The sequence below is a fragment of the Passer domesticus genome, chromosome 12 (assembly GCF_036417665.1).
Source record: "Passer domesticus isolate bPasDom1 chromosome 12, bPasDom1.hap1, whole genome shotgun sequence".
NCBI classification, from domain to species: domain Eukaryota; kingdom Metazoa; phylum Chordata; class Aves; order Passeriformes; family Passeridae; genus Passer; species Passer domesticus.
Genome location: NC_087485.1, coordinates 19,543,430 through 19,565,794, shown reverse-complemented (window position 1 = coordinate 19,565,794; position 22,365 = coordinate 19,543,430). Strand labels below are relative to the sequence as shown.

General features: G+C 51.1%; 1 protein-coding gene and 1 pseudogene across 5 annotated transcripts in view; both read right to left on the bottom strand.

Moving 5' to 3' along the window:
* LOC135279718 (peroxisomal coenzyme A diphosphatase NUDT7-like) overlaps positions 1 to 22,365 on the bottom strand; it is a 211,461-nt pseudogene that overhangs the window by 54,297 nt on the left and 134,799 nt on the right.
* The window catches only part of LOC135279544 (hydrocephalus-inducing protein-like), a 73,460-nt gene that overhangs the window by 24,050 nt on the left and 27,045 nt on the right, over positions 1 to 22,365 (bottom strand). For all 5 annotated transcript variants that reach the window (XR_010346762.1, XM_064386991.1, XM_064386993.1 and 2 more), the window contains 20 exons: positions 21,986 to 22,121; positions 21,378 to 21,542; positions 20,362 to 20,514; positions 18,335 to 18,573; positions 16,954 to 17,197; positions 16,183 to 16,332; positions 14,263 to 14,403; positions 13,479 to 13,795; positions 11,664 to 11,829; positions 11,077 to 11,175; positions 10,215 to 10,424; positions 9,246 to 9,374; positions 5,776 to 5,953; positions 5,035 to 5,255; positions 4,163 to 4,296; positions 3,087 to 3,223; positions 2,326 to 2,447; positions 2,056 to 2,238; positions 1,537 to 1,689; positions 235 to 474 (listed from right to left, as the gene is read on the bottom strand). Coding sequence is in view for 4 of the 5 variants with exons in the window: in XM_064386991.1 (XP_064243061.1) it covers positions 235 to 474; positions 1,537 to 1,689; positions 2,056 to 2,238; positions 2,326 to 2,447; positions 3,087 to 3,223; positions 4,163 to 4,296; positions 5,035 to 5,255; positions 5,776 to 5,953; positions 9,246 to 9,374; positions 10,215 to 10,424; positions 11,077 to 11,175; positions 11,664 to 11,829; positions 13,479 to 13,795; positions 14,263 to 14,403; positions 16,183 to 16,332; positions 16,954 to 17,197; positions 18,335 to 18,573; positions 20,362 to 20,514; positions 21,378 to 21,542; positions 21,986 to 22,121 (3,517 nt within the window). In the remaining variant the exon portion in view is untranslated. The remainder of the gene's footprint in view (positions 1 to 234; positions 475 to 1,536; positions 1,690 to 2,055; positions 2,239 to 2,325; positions 2,448 to 3,086; positions 3,224 to 4,162; positions 4,297 to 5,034; positions 5,256 to 5,775; positions 5,954 to 9,245; positions 9,375 to 10,214; positions 10,425 to 11,076; positions 11,176 to 11,663; positions 11,830 to 13,478; positions 13,796 to 14,262; positions 14,404 to 16,182; positions 16,333 to 16,953; positions 17,198 to 18,334; positions 18,574 to 20,361; positions 20,515 to 21,377; positions 21,543 to 21,985; positions 22,122 to 22,365) is intronic.

The window sequence follows — 22,365 nt, the reverse complement described above, 5'->3', positions numbered from 1 at the left end:
CATATGCAAGATTCCTTTTCTTGCCTTTCATTGCACAGACTCAACAAACCCATTTTCTGTCTCCTCCCTTCCTCCCAACAACACAAACTATTTAGTTTAGGTCCTCCCACAGCATGTCAGCAGAGCTGGCTTTGCCCTGGGGATTGCCTCCACCTCCCTGGCACAAGCCTGGGAATGCTGGAGTGCTGTGAAGCTTGGACAGCATGTACATGGGCATCAGATCTGCCTTCTCACCTTCTCCTCCTCAAGGTACTGCTCATCAAAATCCAGGGAGTAAAACTCAATGGGGAAGTTGCATGGATTCTTCACCCGCACTGTGGCCTCCACACCATCACTGTCCACCAGCACCCATCCCATCTTTAGTGCTGGGGGGCTGAACTCCAACCGTGGCTGCAGACCTTGTCCTGAGAGGTGCAGCTTTAAGCGATTGCTGCTCCCACAAATGCTAAGCTCCAGCTCATTCTTGTAAGACTTCTGAAAAGAGGAAAGTGCAGAAAACTCATCCATGAAGTCCCAGGTGACAGGACCCCCAATACAACAATGCTTGCCCCAAGGTCAGGGTGTTATCAGTCCCTCCAAGGTGAAGGGAAACCAGATATTTACTTATGCTAGGGACTACAGTGGCTGTAGTAGTCTGGGTCTGAGTAACTGGGATGAATCCTGGTGTGCACTGTAACTGGGTATTTGGTATCAGATGGATGTACAATGGACTGTCAGGCATTTTCACCTAGTCATGCAGGAGTGCAGTGCTCATGGGAAGGGCCCTCGGGGTTACAGTGTCCAGACACAGTCCTGGCACTGCTGCATCAGGCAAACACCAGCTCCAGGAGAGGCAAAGGAGCTCTTGCTGGCCAGAAATAAGGGTCATCTTCTCTGCCACGTGTTTGGCTCTGGTCCAAGCCAGACACAAGATGGTTACATTTCTTGAGCAATGAAAAGATCCCTGGGACTGTGTGCGGGCACAGAAGCACTTGTGTCCATGCTGGCACACGCTGTCAGTTTCCGAGATCCAGCAGCCACAGGCAAACTACTTTTGGGAATGCTCTGTCCTTTAAGGTGAATCCCCAGCTGCATGGGAATGTGCAGGCAGGCCAGAGCTCCAGGGACTGCTGCCAGCACACCGTACAAGTGACTGTCCTGCCGTGCCCAGGAAGCTGTGTGGTGGCTGTGTGGTCTGTCAGTCCTGCAGCAGGATGACCATTCCAGGATTATCCTCTGCGAGTGGGCAGCTGCTCTGCACCGAGTGTCACAGCTGCAGACACAGCCAGGCAGGGGGGAGGCTGAGGGGAATTGGGCACATCCCCCACATGTGCTGAGAGGCAGCCTCAGAGCCCTGATGCTCTCTGTGCAAGCTCCCTGTGGGCTTTTCAAAGCACATCTCATGGGAGTGCTCTGTGGGGTGAACTGAGCCACGCCGAGTACGGGGCTTGCAGAAAGCTCCCTGTGAAGGCAGAGCTCCTACCACACTCTATGCACCAGGCCCTCATTTCCAGATAGCCCTGACAGGCCTCCTGGGCTGACACCTGCCAATCTCACCTCCTCCTTGGGTGTAAATTGGATTTGCAGATTCTGCCAACTTCCTGCAGGCAGGGTTCCTTTGGAGGGCTTCACTTCAAAGGGACAGGGTTCATCCTCCAGCACCTGCCACTTCTGACGTAAGGCTGGTGTCATGTATTTGTGCTGATTGTTCTGGGAACAGAAACCAATCGTGTGAGGTCTCTTCATGCTCTGAGACACTGATACAGTGCTGAGAGCACCCACAGCCAAACCAAGCGTGGCCCCAATAGCGTAGAGCTGGAGGGAAAACCTGTAGACAGGGCAGGCAGATAGGGAACTATTGTCCTCAGAGGAGGAGGAATGGGTGAAAATGGCAGAAAAGCAAAGCATCAGCTAATGGAACAGGTCCAGGCAAACCAGCCTTGATCTAGACTCTCAGAAGCTTCCTCAAACACACTGTAGACCCAAGTGCTCAGGCAGCCACAGGAGCAGAAAGGGCAAGAGTCATAAAGAAAACCCAGCCCAGAAGTTACGTGTTCAACGTGGCCTGTGCTTTACCTTCGGAACAGGCTTGATGCACCATTTGCAGGGTACTCGGAACCAGTTGTAGAGCCGGACTGTCTCAACCTTGCACTGCCCAACGACGATAGTAGAGAACTGCAGAGTGTTCTTGGAGAGCTCGAGTGACAGTTCAGACACAGTGGCACGGAGACGGATGTTATATGTGGGGCCTTTTGTCACCTGGAGAAGGACAGAGAACTCAGCAGAGGGTGCAGGTGACATCTGCTGCTGTGCCCAGCCTGCTGCCTGCCCCAACAGCTGTGGTACCTTTATGGGCAGCACCACTTCCACGATACCACGTGGCTGCCGGGCACTTTCAAAGCGCACATCAAACATCTTGGTGTAGCTGTGGGGCAGGCCCTGCACCTTGTCCAGGTCCATGCTGAAACCTTGAAGAGATGAACACAAAGCAGCTGAGATGCATGAGAAACACAAAATGTGCCATAAGCATGTTAAGGCCTTACAGGCGTCCTGGCTGAGAGGCCTGGGAAAAGCCGTACGTCGTGCTGTGACCTGGACAACAATTTAAGAGTGCACCTGAACACCCCTCAGACACAGTGAGCCACTGTGTGATGGAACCACAGCTTTGCCTCAAGGCCTCTTTTGGAAGCCTCTTTTGATCCACCAGAGGATCTCACAGGCTGCTTCCTCAATAAACGCTGAATGCAAGTGCTGTGACAGTGTGAACTCCAAACAAAGCACTTTGAAAACACAGCAGGCCCTGCTGGTTGGCAAAACAAGCCCACAGAGTGCCCAAGGAAACTAGATGCTCGTGGGAGCCAAGGGCAGAAGATGCTGAGAGGTGACCAGGGTGATGAGCCCATCTGGCCTCTGCACTGAAGCATTAGGGCAGTCACAGGCAGGCCAGGTCCCTGGGCATAGCTGGCCAGGAGAGTTCTGCCTCTAAAGCTCCTAGCAGGGGCACTGAGAAGAAAAAGCTCAAAAATCTCCCCAAGTTCAGTGGTTTAAGCTAATCTGTCTGAGACAATTCCTTCAAGCCCACAGGAAGTGTCTCCAGCACTGCTTACCTGTGTCCTGCAGGACAGATAGATCAACCTGGAAGGACACTGGGATCTGCCCAGGGTTGGTGATCTCTAGAGCGCTTTTCACAGTGTAACCCTTACGGACAATGCCCATGTCCAGGACATACTCAGGCAGCTCAACTCTGCAAGGAGGATTAAGGACAGTCCTTAAAACACAGCCTGGCTATGCATCCAAGTGGATGGAGGGTACAGATACAGTGGCTATTTCTTTGTTCACTGCTGTAAAAACTCAGCTCAAACCCATGAAACCCATGGCCTGACCACGTGGCAATGACTTTGGGAAGTCAGAAAGAGTGCAGGTCCTAGGTTGTTTCAGTTATTAACAGTACCTGAAAATAAAATTAGTTTAAAATGGACACTGGCCACAGCTCCTCTGCCATGGAAACCCAGTGTAAGTGAGTACACTGGGCCCACATTGGTCTCAATGAAACTGCTTAGCCTGGTGTGCAGCCTGAGCCTGAAACTGCTTTGGGGCCTAGGAACAAGATTTGCCTGCGCAGGAAATCTTCATTGCTCTGCAACCAGATCACATGAGCTGTTCTGCAGAGCATCTTCTTCCTGAATTGAAGCTCCCGTGCTTGTGCTGTGTCATGATGGTGCAAAGAGATGGACAGTTACCTGGAAAAGCCCTGCCACCCCACCAGGGTTCAAGCCATCTGATTTTGGGTTTTAAAGGGCTTGCTGACATGTGCAGTTCCATTCTCCTTTTGTTTAGTGTGCTCCCAAGACATCAGCTGGGAGTTGTCTCTTTCAGAGCTAGGCAGTGGGGACAGCATTTATGCTGTCTGGAAGGGCTTGAAGGTGTGCACTGAGTCCTCTCAGCTGTAGGGACAGAACCCCACACCTGTGGGGAGCTGAGCCCGCCAAGGCTCAGTGTGGTGCCAGGGAAGGGAGGACACTCTGCTGCTCACATGTAGCGTGTCACAGCCACCAGGACCAGACCCCTTCTGGAGTCCAGGCTATTCCCAGCTCTGCAGACACAAGGAGCTCTCAGGAGAAGGGGACATGGCTGGGTGTTCCCCACGGGGCACCTGGAGATGGGGATGGGAGTCCCTACTCACTTGACAAGACTCTGGCACAGCTCCTTGTCAGGGAACGTGCTCTTTGGGGGATGGGATGTGAGCTTTTCCTGCAGCTCCAGAGCAGCCTTCTCTATCAGCATCCTCACTGTGTTTATATGCAGCTGAGTGTCTGGCTGAGGAAAGGGAAGACAGTGGCTGGTTAGCAAAGGTCCTTCCCAAGGCCCAGCTTGCACCTGAGAAAGGATCCCCCCCTGCTCTTGTTGAGAGGGCATGTGGGGTCCTCCTGTCTGGCTGCTCAGTGTCTGTGACACCTCCTGCTCTCTTAGCCAGGACCTCATCTCCACCAGGGAAGTAACTCCAGCATCTTTGCCTGCCCAGACACTGTTAGCAAAGCTGCTCTGGCCAGGCAGACAGACAAGCCAGGAACCTTCCAGAGCTCCAGATACTTGCCTGCCCTCAGCCAGTACCAAGGCAGCTTGGACAAAAACTGTCTTGAAAGGGAACTGGGACCAAGTTGGTGCCTCTTGGAGATGAGTACCACCAGCACAGCCCCAGGGCACAATCAGGCAGCTGCTGTTTGCTGTTCAGGTCTGTAAATCTGGCAGGGCTTGGCTTGGGACCAACAAACTCCCCAGCAATGACCTGCATCTCCTTCAAAGTGCCATCAACTCCATCTCTGGAGCACAGCCTTCAGGATCTCTCTCTGGGGTAGCCAGGAAGCTGGTGCAGCCCCAGAAGAGACCATGACCAGTGTGGCAGCCCTAGGAGCAATGCTGAGGTGACACATGGTTCTAAGTGGGCAGGGAGGTCCCAGGTGCTATCAGGGCACTGGGGAGCTACTATGGGCTGCAAGGAGCTCAGGTGACATGGAGAGGGTGGCATCTGCCAAACAGGGCTGCAGCTGTTCTTACTGCAATGCCAGAGTCAGGCACAGGGGGCTTCGGGTTCCGAGTCTTCAGAATCGGACTCTTTGGAGTCTGAGTTTTTGGGGTCTGAGTCAGCAGCGTCTGAGATGTCAAGGTCTCAGTTTTCGGGTTCTGAGTCTTCTTGAGAACACCTGATTTATTCCTCTGACTGTCTTGTTGCAGGGGTTTTACGAACTGTGTCAGAGGCTTCTCATATTTTTCATTTCCTGAAGGAAGAAAACATCCACAAAGAGAAGTATTATCAAAGTGCCAGTCCCATTTAAGCTGGGAAGTCCCTGCCTCCCAACACTGGTTTCTTCCAAACCATTTATGGTGGTTTCCCTCAAACCATCTATGGAAAGTGGATGCTGCTGCTCCTCTCTGAATCCTCATGTTCATTCCCATCTATTTCCCTCCCCACAGAGGAGCATCTCATCCCCTGCAATGTCACACAAATCCAACCCTGCCAGAAGCCCTGCCAGCCTCTCTTACGGCTTTCCCAAGCCTTTCAGTCTAGCCATCATCCCTCAGGACCCTGCCAGATGTGCTGGCAAGCTCTGCAGGATGGTTCCTGGGACAAAGCCCACATGGGATCCTCTGCTCAAGACTCACGAAGAGGGCTTGACTTGGTCTGGGAGTCCTGCAACCCTCCAGCCTTGGTGAAGGTGGGCATGAGCTGCCCTATGGGCATATGGTAGGGAACAAAACCAGAGGGGCCCTTCCTGGGGGCAGACAGGCAGTGCCCACCTTTGATGTTCCAGGGCAGGTTCACACTGATCATGGGACAGAACGCTTCTCCATTCAGGAAGATATTTTCCGGGTCCAGGTCACCCACTGTAAGCTGGTAAGTCCTGCTGAAGGCTCCTGGTAATCCTGGCATGTAAGAGAATTCCAGCACTTGCTTCTCGCCAGGTGGAATGGAGCCCTGCAGGGACGGGAGAAGAGGGAAGGAATGCATCAGAGTGTTTGATGGGGATGGCTCAGAGGACAGACAGGCTGAGGAGAGAGGTTCTCATCTAGAAGAAACCATCAGACCACATCACCTAAATGATAAACATGTTACAGTGTTGGCTTTCACAACTGTTACAGTAAATACTATGTGTTTTATAATGTTGACTTTTGTAAAAGACGTTTTGCTAAAGTTTAGAGTTCTTTTAATGTGAATGTCGTGTTGTGATACCAATGTTGAAGAGTTGTTGTATTATTAACATTTAACCAATGAAGGAATGGAAACCTGCTGAATGTGTCAAAAAGTAACAAATGACCAGGACTAGGACAACTGCACATGTTCCAAAAAGGTGGGACAGAGGAGGAACTATGTAAAAATATTTCAATATGCGTAAGCATTTATAGATATGGATTAGGCTGATGCAATACCCAGGGTATATAAGGGGTGTTGCTGTGTTGACTGGTGTGTGCCTCTGGCTAAGCACCCAAGCCAAGCACCCAGCGCTGTTACTTCTGCTTTGCTGACTTTGTCCCCTGTTGTCTCCTATTAAATTTTATTTAAATTTTAACTGAGGAGTGGCCTTGGTTTCTCACACCTTCTTGTTGCAGTGTGTTTTATTATATATTATTATTCCAAATGGTTTGTTCTGTTTCCCCCCTATACAGTTGGTTTATTCTTGTGTCCTCCCACCTTCACTGTCCATCTTATCCTGAACCAGCCTCTTTGCCCAGAATGCTTGATGTTCCTCCTCCCCACAGCTGTCAATCACTCCTCATACCTATCCCCTTTTCCAGAGACTACCCTGTCATCTTTATATCCTTCAAAGCCCCATTGGCTTGTTGGTTCCCGCTGGTTCTCCATATTGGTTAGAAGGTTGGCAACCCCATCTTGGATTCCTCCCCAGTTCTGCCCCAAGTGGTTGAAGGTTTGTACTTCCCATTGAACCTACCCCATATATAAATTCCTGCACAGCCAGAAATAGAGAATAAGGCTGTGTGGAACTCATACAGGATGTTTCTCCCTCATTCTTGCATCCTCCCCCTGTGCTGGATTACACACCAGTGCTGTAAAGGCTTCTCTCCCAGCTAAACTGAACCCTGGATATTAAACTTTTGGGATTCAGTGTGAGAAATGAAACACTGGGATTCAGTGTGAGAAATGAAACACTGAGCTCTTTTTCAGAGTGGCAATTGCTAGTTAATGTTGATGAAGTTAATAGGATCTTAATTGGAAGTGTTAGTCTGTTGTTGAATGTAGAATGTTGGAGTTCTGAGATTTGCCTTTGTTTGCCATTGTTAAGTGTTACTGTCTTACCCTGTGTTTGTATCCCTTTCTGTGGGGAACCACTTCTGCTCCCAGAGGGACTTGCACCCTGACCGAATTTAATGAGGAGCTGTTGGTATGGACTCTCTCAAAAACAACAAACCAGCACATAAACAATGGTTTTAAACTGGCTGCGCCACTGGGAATCACCCACCATTTACAGAGCCGGATTCCGTCCTGTCACCATGGCTTGAGGAGTACTCAGTCTGGATGACACCCCTAGACTATGAGCCAACATTGCCCGCCTGAGGACTCTTGTGAGGACGGAAGCCCCAGCTCTGCCGAGAGACAAAGCTGCACTCCTCCTCCTCAGCGTCGTCCTGTGGGAGCAGTGGCGGTGTGCGCGACCCCTTGGGTTCCCCACCCAAGAACTGTTCTTAATAAAGGCCTCTTTAAACGAGCTGGTCTCCTGGCCCTGTTTTTCACATTCAGCACACTCCTTGGCCTGGTTCTGTGGAGCTAGCAGGGTTGAGACCAGCACTGCGTCACCTTCTACCTTCCTTGTGCCCAAGGCAGGGCACAAAGGCAGGAGTGCTGCTTCGGCTCAAAGACATCCCACGCAGGACTGAGAAGCTTGGACAGTGATGGGATGCTGCTAATTTTTCTCCCTGCTCGTCCAGCCCCGCTGTTCCCTGTCCCACTCACTGCCCCACAAAGCCGCTGCACAGCAACAAAGCTGGAGGAGGCAGGGAGCAGCAGGCCTGTGTAAGGGATATGTGATCACACAGCCTGCGTAACAGCCTCAGAAACACTCCAGTGCCTGCACAACCTGAGATCTCAGCCGTCGGAGTCCCCGGAGTGACTGTGGGCAACCAATTAAATTTTAAGCTATGCCACAACGTATGTTATAAATCCACTTTCTGACATGGGGTGAAAAATTACTGTAGGGGTTGTAGACGTGCTGGGAGCCTTAACACAATCCCACGTGCAAAGGAGATGGCTAGGAGAAAATGCAGGCAGGCTCCGTGTCTGGGGAGCTGCAAGCGACCACCCAGTTGGAGGTGGGCAGACCCCGAAGCCGGGAAAATTTTGCCCGTCTTCCTAAAAGGGCTGAGTTATGGGAGGAATCTTAGCATATACAAGCAGTTAACACCGCTCGCCACGGCAACCCAGTGCTCCGCTGCTTCCCCGAGGGAGCAGCCGCCGCGCCCCGACCGTGACAGCCCGCGGCTGCTGAGCCCGGCCCGGCCGCGTCCCGCGGGACAGCCGGCCCTGCTGCCGGCGGATGGAGCCCGGCCCGGCCGCGTCCCGCGGGACAGCCGGCCCTGCTGCCGGCGGATGGAGCCCGGCCCGGCCGCGTCCCGCGGGACAGCCGGCCCTGCTGCCGGCGGATCGAGCCCGGCCCGCCGCGGCGGGCACACACGCTCGGTGCGGTTGGCAGCACAGCTGCTCCATCTGCCGAGCAGGACCCGACACAGCGCCCCAGGGCTCCAGCGCTAACGCTTTGTCCCTGTCCCGCGTTACTCTCTCCGTTTCTCATTTTCTCTCTCTGCTCTTTTTTCTATCCCCTTCTGGTCGGGACCATACCCTTTCTTTATCAATAAACAGTTTTCAGATATAACGCTGCGTCTGTGCCTTATTTTCATCTGAGAAATCTATCAAAAAGAGTTCTCCTCTACTCCCCTTACAGTGGGACAGACAGCGACCAACACACTTGTGCCTCCCGCCGTGTCTGCCCTGTGACAGCAGAGCCACCCACCAGCCAAAACCGTGGGGGAGTCTATCAGGAGAGCACTTGTTTGACCTTCTCTGCCCCCAGCAGAAAAGGCTTACAGCTCTGTCTCTCTCATGGCTGGGTTTGGGGTTTTCCCCTCTGACTTTTCCCCCTTTCCCCTCCCCCCCAGCCGCCCGCCCTCCCCCCCCCCCCCCCCCGGCTTTTTTTTCTCTTTAAAACTCTCCTGGGCCACCTGGCACAGGGCTGGGGTCAATCACTTGTGCTACTTACAGTGGTGGGGTTGACCAAAAACACACCAGGCCGATGCTGGTCTGCAGGGCTAGGGTTTAGCACCCAGCTGAATTCAATCTTGCCAGTGTTTGCCAGGGTGACATTGCTGTGATGAATTTCATTAAACATCTGGAGAGAAGACACAGGAGAGGGAAGTTACACACCCAGGCCTGCTGCTGGGAATCTCCTTCCTCTCTCCTGGGATTGAAAGCAGACACATCCTGGGAGCAGAGACCAAGGAGGAGATAGGGGCCCTTGGGAACCTGGGGAACACCCAGGCACAGGGCAGCTGCACAGCACCAGGGAGCTTTTGCAGCACACATTGGGGTGAAAACAACCATGTGAGGGCCAGTAATAAATGAACCAGGGGACACAGGCCCTCTGCACTTTGAGGGGTCACCAACAGCCAGGAAAAACAGAGACAGCACTGAGGCATTCCAGAAGAAAAGGCACCTGCTGCAAGTATTGGCAAGCAACACAGATGCAACACGGGAGTCACACAGGGCAACACAGACAGGGCCAGTAGCTGGAAATATCTGTGGGCTTTCAACTGAAAAAGAGTGAAGTGGCGATTATTCTGGGACAGTCTCTCCAAATATAGTGACTCTTCCCTTGATTGTTGTGTGGATTAAGCAAGAGCTTTAGACAAGAGCATCTCTTTGGAGGTCAGGCTTTAGACGTGGATCAGCAGAGGGATGTCTCAGGGACATGCCCCTCAGAGCATCCCCACTGGGACCCTGCCTTCCTCAGGAAGCAGTCTTAGGTACCCTGAAAAAGAGGCATTCCCAGCATTTTGGAGAGGGTTGGAGATGGCCATTTTAAGCCAGCTTGGATGCCAGATGTGTCTTTCAAAGGTTGCACTTCCAAGCCCCAGAGCCAACAAAGGGGCTGGGAAGGGAAGGGAGCCCTGGAGCGAGGTGGGCAGAAGCCCACCAAGGCAAGGAGCTGTGAGGGGAATATGCATGGTACCTGTAAGCCACAGTTGATCTCCCGGAGGCTCAGGGAGTAGCTGATGCATGAGGCCTCCCCGGTCAGCACCACCTCGTAGGTGGGGCCTCTCTCCACGTGGCACAGCGCTGTGACATGGGCGATGGTGTAGAAGGGGCCAGAGAAGGTGAAGGAGACCTCCTGGCTCTCTCCTGGCTGCAGCACACCTGACAGCGGCAGGATACTGAAAGCCTGGATGGAGGACAGGAGAGATTAAGGTGTGGAACATGGAAATGGATGCAGAAGAGCATCTTGGAGCAAAGTGCAGCTGTAACTGGAGGGGCCTATTCCCCAAACATCTGTGCCACTGACCACGGGGGAAAATCTTCTCCCATACTCATGGATCAATGCATTAATTAATACACTACATTAAAGTGAACTGGGATATCTCCTGGCAGTAGAAATTCTCTCTGATGAACAACTTGCCTTTAAAAAGCATTTCTTACTGCTTTTAGAAAAGGAGGAGAGACAGAGTGAGAGCTCTTGGAGCTCAGGGAAGGACTCCAGCCCAGTTCATCTGACTCCTGAGGCTTTTCCCCTCTCTCTCTGATATATATGCTGCTTTCTCAAGGTGCCTCAGCAAAAGCTCCTGCAAAAACTTCCTATGAGGTGAGGTCCAGGGGGAGCAATGCCCTCCATAGGTGCTGCACAGCATCCTTGGGCAGCCCTACAACGTGTCCTGCATGGCCTCTCCAACAACCAGCTGTTTGAGCAGCTCTTTGTGTTGGGCCTAGAGGGACGTGAGGCCCCTGTGTGGCCAATGCTGAGGGCCACCAGTGGGACTGGGAGCTACAGCCCTGCTTGCCACACTGACAGTGGGCAAATGAGACACATTCCCTCTTACCTTCTCTGCTTTGAGAGGAGTGTGCGGCACATCCACAGAACACTTGAATCCTGCCAACCCTAGTGGGATGTAATACCCTCTACGAGCTTCTGGTGGCACCTGAAAAACAAGCCATTTTCTATGCTAGGAGGAAGAGACAGCCACTTTGCAAAGTCTTGAGTTTATAAGACAGCTTCAGGGCCACCTCTGCAATACCAGCTCTCGGGTGAAAGCAGAGACCTGGAAACGGGTAGTCTGTCTGGGTTGGGAAGAGGGTACATGGAGATCAGGATTCATCAGAGCTTGCTTTGGGAAGGAAACTGGAGGTCTTACCATCATGCTGCAGATAAAAGCCTCATCTTACATTGTGAAGAAAACAAGGCAAAAAAATCCCACACTCAACACAGGCCTGAAGGATCTGAGTGGCCTTCTCCAAGGAAAACTCTCCTATTTCTCCCTCCCACTCACCCCATCTCCAGCCACTGGCCCCGCTGCCCAGCCAACTCTCAGGGTACAGGACAACAGGGCAACAAAAAGAGAGGTCAGCAGCACAAGCTGGTGGCAGGCTGGGGAGGCAGCACAAGCACTAGGTGTACAAGAAAATCTACCTGTGTTCCTAAAGATTGGGCAAGATCCCGCGATTCTTTCAGGGCTGTGACTGGCTCCTCCACGGTTCTAATCTTGAAACGTCTCCTTTGAGATGCCGAGGAATCCAAACAGGTTCTCTTCTCCTTTGGTGGCTGGGGTTTGAATTTAGGTGGGTAATGCTCATATCTGGAAAATAAGATAACTATGAACAGGGACCTGCAGTGGGAGGGAGGGAGGGAGGGAGGGAGGGAGGGAGGGAGGGAGGGAGGGAGGGAGGGAGGGAGGGAGGGAGGGAGGGAGGGAGGGAGGGAGGGAGGGAGGGAGACCTGCACCAGCAGCTCCTGGTCATGATGCAGCCCCTGTGTGGGTGCTGGTGCATTGAACTGAGAAATGGTTTGATCCAGCCCTTCCCAATCTAGGCTGGAGCAGGTCTGTTCTAAAGGCAGCCCAGGGATGACACTGAGGTGCTGCAGCAGCTGCAACTGCTTGCATTGAGGAACTACAGAGGACAGGGATGAACGCCTTGTGGGGATGCAAAAAGCACAGTGGGAGAGGAAAAGACAGAGAAGGCAAGCAAAAAGGGGAGATTTGAGGCACCGAGGGGCAGACCCAGCCAGTGATGAGCCAGCACAGCCCCCAGGGTGCCCAACACCAGAAACTCTGCAGCTCCACCAGGTATTTATCAGGAATGTTTCCCTGACACTGCTGGGGGGCTTGATTGACATTTTCCAACACTCCCAGGTGACTCAGGTCACATTCCATTTTAAATTGAAGCAGGTGCTCAGGGTAACTCTGCTTGTGTTTCTAATGCCATGTGAGGGACATAGTTGAGCGCTGCCTGCCTGTCACCCTGCTGAGCTGCAAGTGCTCCCCACACAGTCAAACACAACATGGATGCTCCATGCCCAGACAGGCTTCAGGGCCTGTAATGACCTGCTCCCCAAAGAATCACTGTCTTCAGCTTTGTTGCTTGTTACCTAAGGCTGGGTTTCATTTCTGGATGAGGGGCAGTGTGATCATAACCCCCAAGAGATCCCCTAATCATCTATTCCGCTGTCTTTAGTTTTAATGAATGGTTTGAGGCAACTTCCCAGGACCATGGTGCCCAGACAATGGCATTTTTCATTCTAAAGTAGAAACTCTCTGGGAGGCAGGGATAGGAGAAGATGTGATGAATGAGTTCTGCTGTCAAGCAGTACAGAACCCATAAGGGATATGTTGCAGTGGGGAAGAAGTCAAAATGAGTAACAAGTGTCACAAAAAAAGGGAGTGAAGAATCCAAGGTGTCCACTGAATGCTGACCCCTGGGAAAGAAAGTAAAGGAGTTGTCTCAGAAAAGAAGGAAAGGGAAGGCTGTTCAGCTGGCTGTTCAGCATCAGCCCAGGCACTAGGTAGCTCTTTCTCTGGTGTTGGGACTTTCTGGGCATCCTCCAGCACAGTGCAAGGGAAGAAGGCAAGGAGCAGAGAGCAGCTCTGCTCCTCTGAGAGGACCCATCCCAAAGCAGAGGGGCCAGAAGGGCCTCCAGCAGCACCGTGGGACTGGGACTAGGAGCCCTTCATCAAGGTGGACATTACCTCAGGCCACAGAAGTCTGAGAAAGCAGCTTTCACCCCAGCTTTCCTTCCCAGGGGAAACCACTATGGGGGCTACACAGCACCAAATTGGTGAAAAACCTATTCCCTGAGCATCCAGCTTCAGCATGGATGGTCAGTGTTATTTGCACAAGAAAAAGTCAGAAGCAGTCTGTCAGATCCTAGGCAAAGAGCTTTGTTCTTTGCCTAGTGCAAACGACACCAGCAAGAAGAGCTTCAAGGAGAGGGCAAAGGTGCACTTACCTCAACCTGTAAACCTGGCTGCTGGAATGGAACGACCAGTGGTACTGGGCGGGAAGTGAGCTGCAGTTGGTCATCTTCAGAGAGCGCACTTCTTCAGTGCCAGCCACGATGCAGCCAAACTCTAGGGTGCTGGGCTGGATTTGGAGATTTGGGAAGTGGACTTCTCCCCAAAGGATGATACGCTCCACAAAAGGATGGCCCCTGACCATGTCTATCTTCAGGACCTTCTTTTCTTTCCAGCTCTTAAAATTCAGTTCATAAGCTGGGTCAAATGCGATGTAGAGATGACAGGTCTCCCCTACATCCACTCTCACAGGCTGCAAGGAGATGAGCAGTGATTAATCACCTGTGGGAGGATGTCTCAAGGTCTGATAGCACAAAACAGTAAATGTTCAAAGTCACCCCCAGCATCTGTTCATGGTTCATTTCTTTACTGCAGGCACCACAGTCCAGTCCAGGATTCCCTCAGGCTCCCGTTCCTGTGCTCAGCAGCAATACAAGCGGGTGGCTGCTGGAGAGCTGGCATGCTTTCCAGAAGACACCTTTTTTGCATGGCTTGCCCAGACCCAGTTGCCTGCTCCCTTCTCTTTGTGCCTGAAAGCCGGGATGGATTTTCTCAGTTCAGGCGAGATTTTGATTCCTTCAGCAGCTCTGCTGATGCAGCCCAGGCCAGCCCACTGCTGATACTACAGAATAAACTTCTTGACTCAAGGAGTTCCCAACAGAAAGGCACCACCACATCCCACCTCTTCAGACTCCACTGGAGGAGTCCAGGGCTGCTCACCTGGCCATCTGGGAGGGGCTGCTGGTCCTCATCACAGACCAGGAATGGCTGCTCCAAGTCCAGCATAAGGTCCAGTGGCAGCAGGCAGGTGTTTTTTAAAGACAAAGGCTTGTACTGCCGAGTCAGGATATCACTGGATTTCTATGGAAACCGGAGACAAGGAAAAACAGCCTCAACTAGCCATAGACCACCTTCTACTTCTGCTGCATCTCACATTCTTCAGCCCCAGAAGTGCATACATCTCTATTTACCCTTTCTATTTGTTTCTACCCTTCCAGGAGATTTTTCTTTATAGCAGATGCTTTTCATCTTTAGAAATCACAGCGTCCTCTGGGGGATAGGGAAACACTCCCATGTACAGATGAGGGAATAGGTTCCTGAGAGGAGGTGGCTGCTTGAAGAAAGATCTAAAGCAGAAAGTGAATCCAGACCATTTGGCTCCAGTTTTGTCTTCATATTGGGCAGAACAGCACTAGATGGTCTTTACTCACATACAGTCATTCTTCACAACCTTATTGGCTCTAGCAGCCTCATAAAAGCCTAGGCTCTTCATTCCTGTCTATGCATTGTTCTGGGCTTCCTGCATGGTTTAGAGAAACCAGAGAGTTTGGGAAACTAGTTCTGAATGTACTGATATCAAACAGGTGCTGTGCCACAGTATGCTATAAATCAGTTTGTATGTGTGGCATCGAGCAGAACCCAGGCAGAATCAGAGAGAGCTTAAAAGCTTCTAAATTACATCTGAACTGCCTGTTCCAGGGATTCTGCACTTCAGTGGAAGCCTGGGAACCAGAGGAGAGGCCTGAAACTACAGAAACCAAAGGATGAAACATCTTGTATTTTTCAGACAACTTGCAGGAGAGGGAAAGATGATGCTGGAGTGGGGATCCAGAGACTAAAGGGCACATGCTCTGCCTCAGTGTTATCATCACTGCAGCTGCAGGCTGTCTGGGAGTCCTTTGAAGCAGGTGAGACTTAGGGAAATGCACAGAGCTGTACCATATAGCTATAGTATAAAGCATCCATGCCAAGAGCAGAGAAGGGAAAGAGGCACAGGAGATGATGGGTTTTTCCTCAGGTCAGCCTGAGGAATTCACAGGAATCTCCATTTTCCCCAGCTTCCCTACAGAATCAGTGTACAGACATATCATCGTGCCTTGGAGCATCCTCCAAACCGTCCCCTTACAGTGAGCAGAGAAACTGGCATTTGTCTGGAAGTGGCTAAAAAAGTGGGTGTTAAAGTGGTAGGTGCTGCTGCCTATCTCTTGTCCCCAGCAAGCCTCTCCTGTGGAAAGACAAGCTGAGTGAACATTCAGGCAACGCAGTCAAACCTCCACTCAACACTCACCGCAACTGGCTCAGCAACAGAGGCAAGAAAGGCTCTTTTGCAAGGTTTTATTCCAGCAGAATAACACAGTAGCTGAAGGGAAACCCACGGGAAAGAGGATGAACCACGTGCAGCAGGCAGCTTAAGAAGGGGAAGGGGTGGGGGGCAGAGCTCAGGGCTGGGCAGAGGGGACTGGCCTCCAGGGGAAGGGGGGTGGCCACCAGGGGTGCCAAGCCAGTGACTGGGGAAGGAGAAACCAGAGGAAGTTGTGACACCAAGTCCATGGGGAAGACTGTTTTTCCCTTTGGGAGGGATGACTCTACAGTAAGTAGTTAGTGTTTCCAGGGCTGAGGGCTTGGGGTTCGACCAAGGGAGGAGAGTTCAGGGGATGCTACAAGTGGCCATGATCCTGCTTGGCAGTGCAGCTGTAACTGCAATTTTACTTTGGGGAAGTTAAATACCCAGTCTCATCTCTAAAAGCATCTTCACTTACTTTACAAAGTGCCTCAGAAAGGGTAAAGAGGAGCTTTAACACAAGCACACAGCCCACTCAGCCAAGCAGTTAAATGCCAGGATGCAATGCAGAGACTTACCTTCTCCACACGGAAAGAGAAATGTCTGGCTGACACTTCTATAGAGGGTTCAATATATTTGCAGGTAATGACTGTTTCTATTATCTTTGTCTTGTCTGGTCTGATGGCTGGCCCACTGTCAGCTTCACACATCACATGAACCTGCACCTCCTGCATGCAAGAGTCCCTTGTCACCAGTGGGTGGTGGCAGGGCATCCAGCAAATGCCCTGCATTGGCTCAGCACCCAACACCCAGCACGGGCCCCATTCCTGCCACAGAGTTACAGTCATTGCCCCCTTTTCTTCCTGTGATGCAGCTTATTTATTCTGTGCTCAATTGTCTGTAACACTGCACCCAAAAGGCCCTTGTGAGAAACTCCCTCCCTTCACATGGCTTTTGTTTTACTCTCTGCTTACCCCAGATAAATCACTTGGCACTTGCTTAACTCACTTTCTTTTTGAGCTCGTAGTCTAAGTGTAACTTATTTCTCTGCCCTTCTTTGCTGACTAAGCATGCAACACTGTTTGCCCCAAAAGAGCAATATTTACTTCCACCCTTACTTTGGGATCAGCACTGGATTTTGGTAGCTGTGGAATCACAATAAAGCCTTAGCTGGTCTGATGGTGGCCAGCAAGGAAAGCAACTGGTGCTGCCACAGAAACCTGAAGTCTTAAACCACTTTCCTGAAGGCCTTTGCTCATTTCCCCAGGCAAATGTCAAGGGACTGTGGACCATGCACAGGGGAGGGGATCTGATGGTTCCCCAGGCTCAGCCCGTGGTGGGGACCTCACCTGCGGGATGCGGGAGAAGCCTTGCACCACCATGTCCGCAGACTGGCCTGGCTGCAGCTCCATTAACCATGGCTCCAGCTCAAACACAGGGCTGGCACTTTTGGGGCTCTGGGAATCATCCTTGGGGCTACTGAGGGCTGAGACACTCTGGCCCTCCTTCTCAGGTGAGCTGATGCTCCAGAAGAGCCGATGATAACGGCGGCCCCGGTTTGTTACTTTGAACTGACGAATACAGGGAAGGAGGCTACAATAGAAGGGAGGATGGAAAATAATAGGAGAGCAGCTATTTCCCTGGTCATCAGATTGCTCTCAGTGAGCAACCTGAGGTGTTAATTGCTTGGAGACTGTCTACATTTCCAGCTTTTAATGTAGACCAGAAATAGTGTCTGATAAGGTGCCATTTTGATGTTGTTATTGCAAAGGGAAATATGTTTATAATGGTAATGTAGCATTTTCTAGGTGAGGCTAACAGGACATGGTGTTTTCCTCCAAAATGTTTGTTCTGGGGTGATTTCATACTGTTGCTGTATTTTGTATTATCTGTGCCTGAAACTGTTACTGAATCTTTGAGATCCTGCACTTGGGGACCTTGTGTGTGGGGGTATGATTGTAGGCATTTCTAAAAGCCAGGTCAGTGGCAGTTTCTGGATGATCCCAGCAAGCTGGTAAAAATTGTCTGCCTGCTCCAGCAGAGGAAACCAGGGGAGCAGAGCCTCTCTCCTTCGTAAGCAGCTTTGGTTTTGCACTGCTAGCCATTTGTAGAAACTTCATTTTGCAATTAGAAACTCTTTGGAAGTGAACTTTGCAAACTCTGCTGGCAGCGAAAAATCGAGTGAGGTCCTGGGCAGAGCAGGGCAGCAGCAGAGCCCACAAACAGCACGAGGAAGCGGCAGCAGCGGCGGAGCGGACCCCGCACAAACCAGAGTTTCCGTCTGCCTCTGGCACTGCTCTGTGGGCTTCTGCCTTGCCGGTGGGGGTTGTCACCCTCCTGTCTCTTTGTTCCCAGGCCCCTGCTTGCCATTTTGGAAGGGAAGGATGTGATGCCATCTTCCCTTGGTCCCTCAGCCACACGGAGGGACCGCCTCATCCGGGTGCCATTTTGGGAACCTTTTGTTCTGGGGCAGCCACTTGGTCAAGTGAGGACATCAATGTATTAGAACTAAAGACAATTCAGTGGCAATTTAGCAACTGGTTTCCCTGTCAGTGGCTTTTGAGGGCGTCTAACAACTCTCAACTGCCCATCACACGTTTCTAAGGGAATCTCTGCCTTCAGAGAAGGAGTCAGGGCTTTGGACACTGAAGAAGACCTTGCCTGAAGGACTACAGTAAAACTGCTCCTTGTTGAGACAGTAGGAGAGGTGGGAGTGGAGAGATCTCCTACCTGAATTGGTATCCCAAGTTGAGCTCCGGGGCGAATGGCTTGTCTATGACAATTGTGGTGCCAGTGCCCAAAGCCACCAGCCCGCAGGCGGTCCAAAGGCTCTTCCCAATCAACAGCCGGACACTGTTAGCAAAATGCCCAGTGTCATCCAGCATTGCTGTGATAGTCACAGGCACCTCACCCCTAGCAGGGATCACTCCTTCTCTGGGTTCAATGACAAAGCACTGGGGTCTTGAGGCCTGTAAGACAAGCATAATGTGCATTAGGATGGAAACCATACACCCTGGTCTCTTCTGGGATACAAGAAAAGAAAGACTAAAGAGAGGATGATAAAAACCATGCAAGCTTAAAATCCCTAAAATACAGTATTGGGCAACAGCAGAGCTCATACAACCTGTATTCTCCCCTCCTTTAACAGACTCACCTAATTAACCCACCCAGTTTTGCCCAACCCAAGGGATGCTTATCCTCAGGAGAGTGTTCCTTCCCCAGTCTTTCTCTGGAATGTGTGCCAAGGAAAGCTGCTTTCTCTTTCCTGGCTTCTCACAAAGGCTCAAGGCCAGAGGAAGCCAGGACTTCTCAAATGCCACTGCAAAAACCACACAGCTGGAGGATACTGCTGAGAGCCTGAAGAGTATCTCTGCAAAACCAGTTGTGCAAAACCCCAACACCAAACTCTTCTCTCCCAAGGGGCCATCAGTGCTTCTCAGCATCCCCTAAAGGACTGAAGCCCTCACTTCCCACTGATCATCAGCTGTAGAGAGGTGCCCCAATGCCCTCTGCTTTGGAAAGTCACCTCTAAATGGTTGTAGCAGAGCAGGAAAGCAGCAAGCAGAAAGAAAACTGGATGCACGTGCTCTGTGGGCATGGCCCACTCTTCCCAAAAGCTCTCATCATCTGGTTTCTCATGGACTTCACAGATTGGGCAAGAGAGCTGGAAGCTGTCCCAAGGAGGAAGGAAAGGCCTTGCACCAGCACAGCTGTACAGACACAGCTCTGCAGGTCCAGCCCTGGCAGGAGCATGTGAAACCCAACCTTTACACACCATAACCACCCAGCCAAGGTGCATTGCTCCCTGCAGAGGTGGAAAGCAGAATTCCATTGTGGAACCAGGGTAAACTCTCCTGGAAAAATCCCTCACTTTAAGGTTACATTTATCGCCCAAACAGCTGGAAAAGCAGCAAGAGGAAAATTCACGCCCCTCCTCCTTGGCCCAGGAGGCTGTGGCTGGACTCTCCCACATGGCCTGATGCTTTACCCACAGACACAAACAAGTCCATAGTATCAGGTTTTAACCAGCTCCACAAGTTCAACAAATCTAGCATGAAGAACAAACCTCAAGTCCCTCATAGATCTCCCCCTCCAGCAGACATCCCACCCAGCCCCAGCCCCAGCCCTGCTCCCCCTGCCAGGGTAACAGCCCCAGCTCCTTCTGCCCTATGCAGCCTCCACGTATTAGGCAGCGTTTCTCTGAAGCTGGTCCCCCAAGATGCTCCTCAAGGGCACAGAGATCACAGGCTGTGGGGGTGCACAACCCCCACACGTCCTTTGTGTGGACAGCCCAGCTGGCTTGACCCACAGGAGGTGTGAAAATTGCCTCCCCACGAGCAGTCTCAGGACAGACCTCACACCCTGCTCTCTACTGTTAACAGCAGTTTGGCACAAAGCAGATAGATGGAACAGGGAAACCACAATGAAATCCATGCTCTGGGGAGCAAAGGACCGCAGGTTTCTCTTGATCTCGGAGCTCCAAAAGTGTGACAGGCACAGCTAAAGACCTTCTGTAAAATTAAGGGAGACATAGTCCAGACTAATTTCTGCTCCAACATCTCTGCACCTGATTTCACTGAGGGGTGCCCCAGCTAAAACCACTCCAGAGCCGGTTCCTCTTGTCCGTCTCAGATGGAATATTGGAGTATCTTGCCTCCTTTCACACAGGGCAATATGGAAACCATGCATATAAAAACCAAGTCATGGCTGCTACTGACCAGTCCATTTCCCTGGAAAACAGCCCCACAGATACTCACCATCTCTATCCTGAAGTCTGTAGGGACGAGACTCTCGTTGAGGAGGCTAAAGCTTCGTGAAGTAGGCTGCAGTACTGGGATCGTGCCAAACTCTATCAGCCTTGGACTTGGGTAGATTTCTGCCAGCTCTCCAGAGCTACGTAATTCTGCTCTCTGTTCCAGGAAGCAGGCAAGAAAGATTTCAAAAAAACCCAAAACAAACCACAACAGGGAAAGCTAGAAAAGCTTAAACAGCTCAACACCACTCAAGTTATTTCTTTAGGGGCTGCTGCCACTCTCCAGCTGAAATGCCGGGCTTTTGGGAAAAAAAAAATTACATATTCACCTCCAAATTTAAAAGGATTAAGGTACAAGAGACTTTCAAACCACAAATTATTGGCCCACAGGTAAAAGCTTTGCAAGGAATTTCTAGTTAAGACCAGGCTGAGAGTTAAACAATTGGTTATTAGGGGAGGGGGGAGAAACCCTCCTCTTGAAGGTAAGCAGCCTGATAGTTGAAAGCAACTGTTTTGTCAGACTTCAGGCTCCCTGGCACTGCTTGCACTGCCTGTCCTTCCTGTTGACTGATACAATGCCAGAATGGCCCAGGTGCAGATGTTTGGTGCTGTCCAGGGAATTTGGCATAATCATTTCCATATGTTTTAATATAAGTTTAAATCCTTCTCCAACTACTCTTCAAATGCCAGCTTTCCTTTCTTTTACAGAAGTTCCCAGAAGTCTTCTGACATCTTCTTTTGTGCTCAGAGAGATGACAAGACATTTTAAAACAGATGTTTCCAAAGTTAATAGCATTAAAGATTAATTAACTAAAATAATCCTTGATTCCAGCTTAGACAAACTACATTCTGTGTCAGACACTGAGATTACCACCTATGAGGCACAAGCTGTTTGTGCCACCGATCCCTCCTGGCCTTCTCCACAGCAGCCTGTGCCTGTTTTCCCCGAAAGAATCCCTGTGCCCCTTGCACCCTGCCAGGAGCAGCTGCACAGAGGCACACATCTCCCCTTGCACTCACCAGTGGGTTTCTCTCATCCCCAAACACGCCGATAAGAACACTGGTGCGATGCTTGCCCAGTGTTTGGACTTCGATTAAAACTGGGATTTCTACAGTGCTGTGAGGCTGGACAATCCCACAGGGTTTGGGGCTGGAGTAGAACACAGGAGAGTTCTCCTTGCGTTTCTGGAAGGGATAGAATCAAATGCAACTTCAGAGGGACCTCTGAAGAAACCTTAAACTCCTTAACATCCACCGCAACAACAACTTACACACATGTTTAAAAATCCCCAGGACAAAGATAAAAGGCACAAACAAGATGCAAGAATTGTAGGCTTAGCATTCTCAGGGATCCTGCAAGGAGGCTGCCAGCACAGGCGTTGGTGTCTGTGGATGCAGCAGCTTTTCACAACCCTCTAAGATCTCCCACAAGAAAACAGCCTGAAGACTAGAACATAAAACTGTTTCTTCAGGAGGTTGAACTGCATCCTAAAGTTTACATTCAGGATCCTGTTCTCAACGGTCTTTAAGACTGAATAGAAACCAACAAGGCCTTATCCAAACCCTTGTTTCCCCCTAATAATCTCCTCAATAATATTTGAGAGGAGGAAGTGGATGTGATGCCAAACCTGAGGAATAAGCCCATAGCAGCCAGGAAGATCGGTGCTATTTGTAACAATGAACTTCCTCTCGTATGGCACCTTCAGGCGGCACTCATCGTAGACCAGGATTCCAGGGTTCACATGCAGCCTCGGAACGAGACATCTGGGCAAAGAGATGACCCCAAGGGAATCAGAGATACTGAGAGAATGGAGAACATTCACTCCCAAAGATTGCGAAATGGAGCATAACACATTTGTCACTATCAAATGGACATTTAACAGCCCTACAGTGATAAATTGCCTTCAAAGTTTTCCGCCTCAAACATGTCTTGTCAAGGAGGGGCAAACCCTGAGAGGCAGCACCCAGAGGCTGTCAAGTGCCCCAGGCAGAGCACTGTGTCCCACAG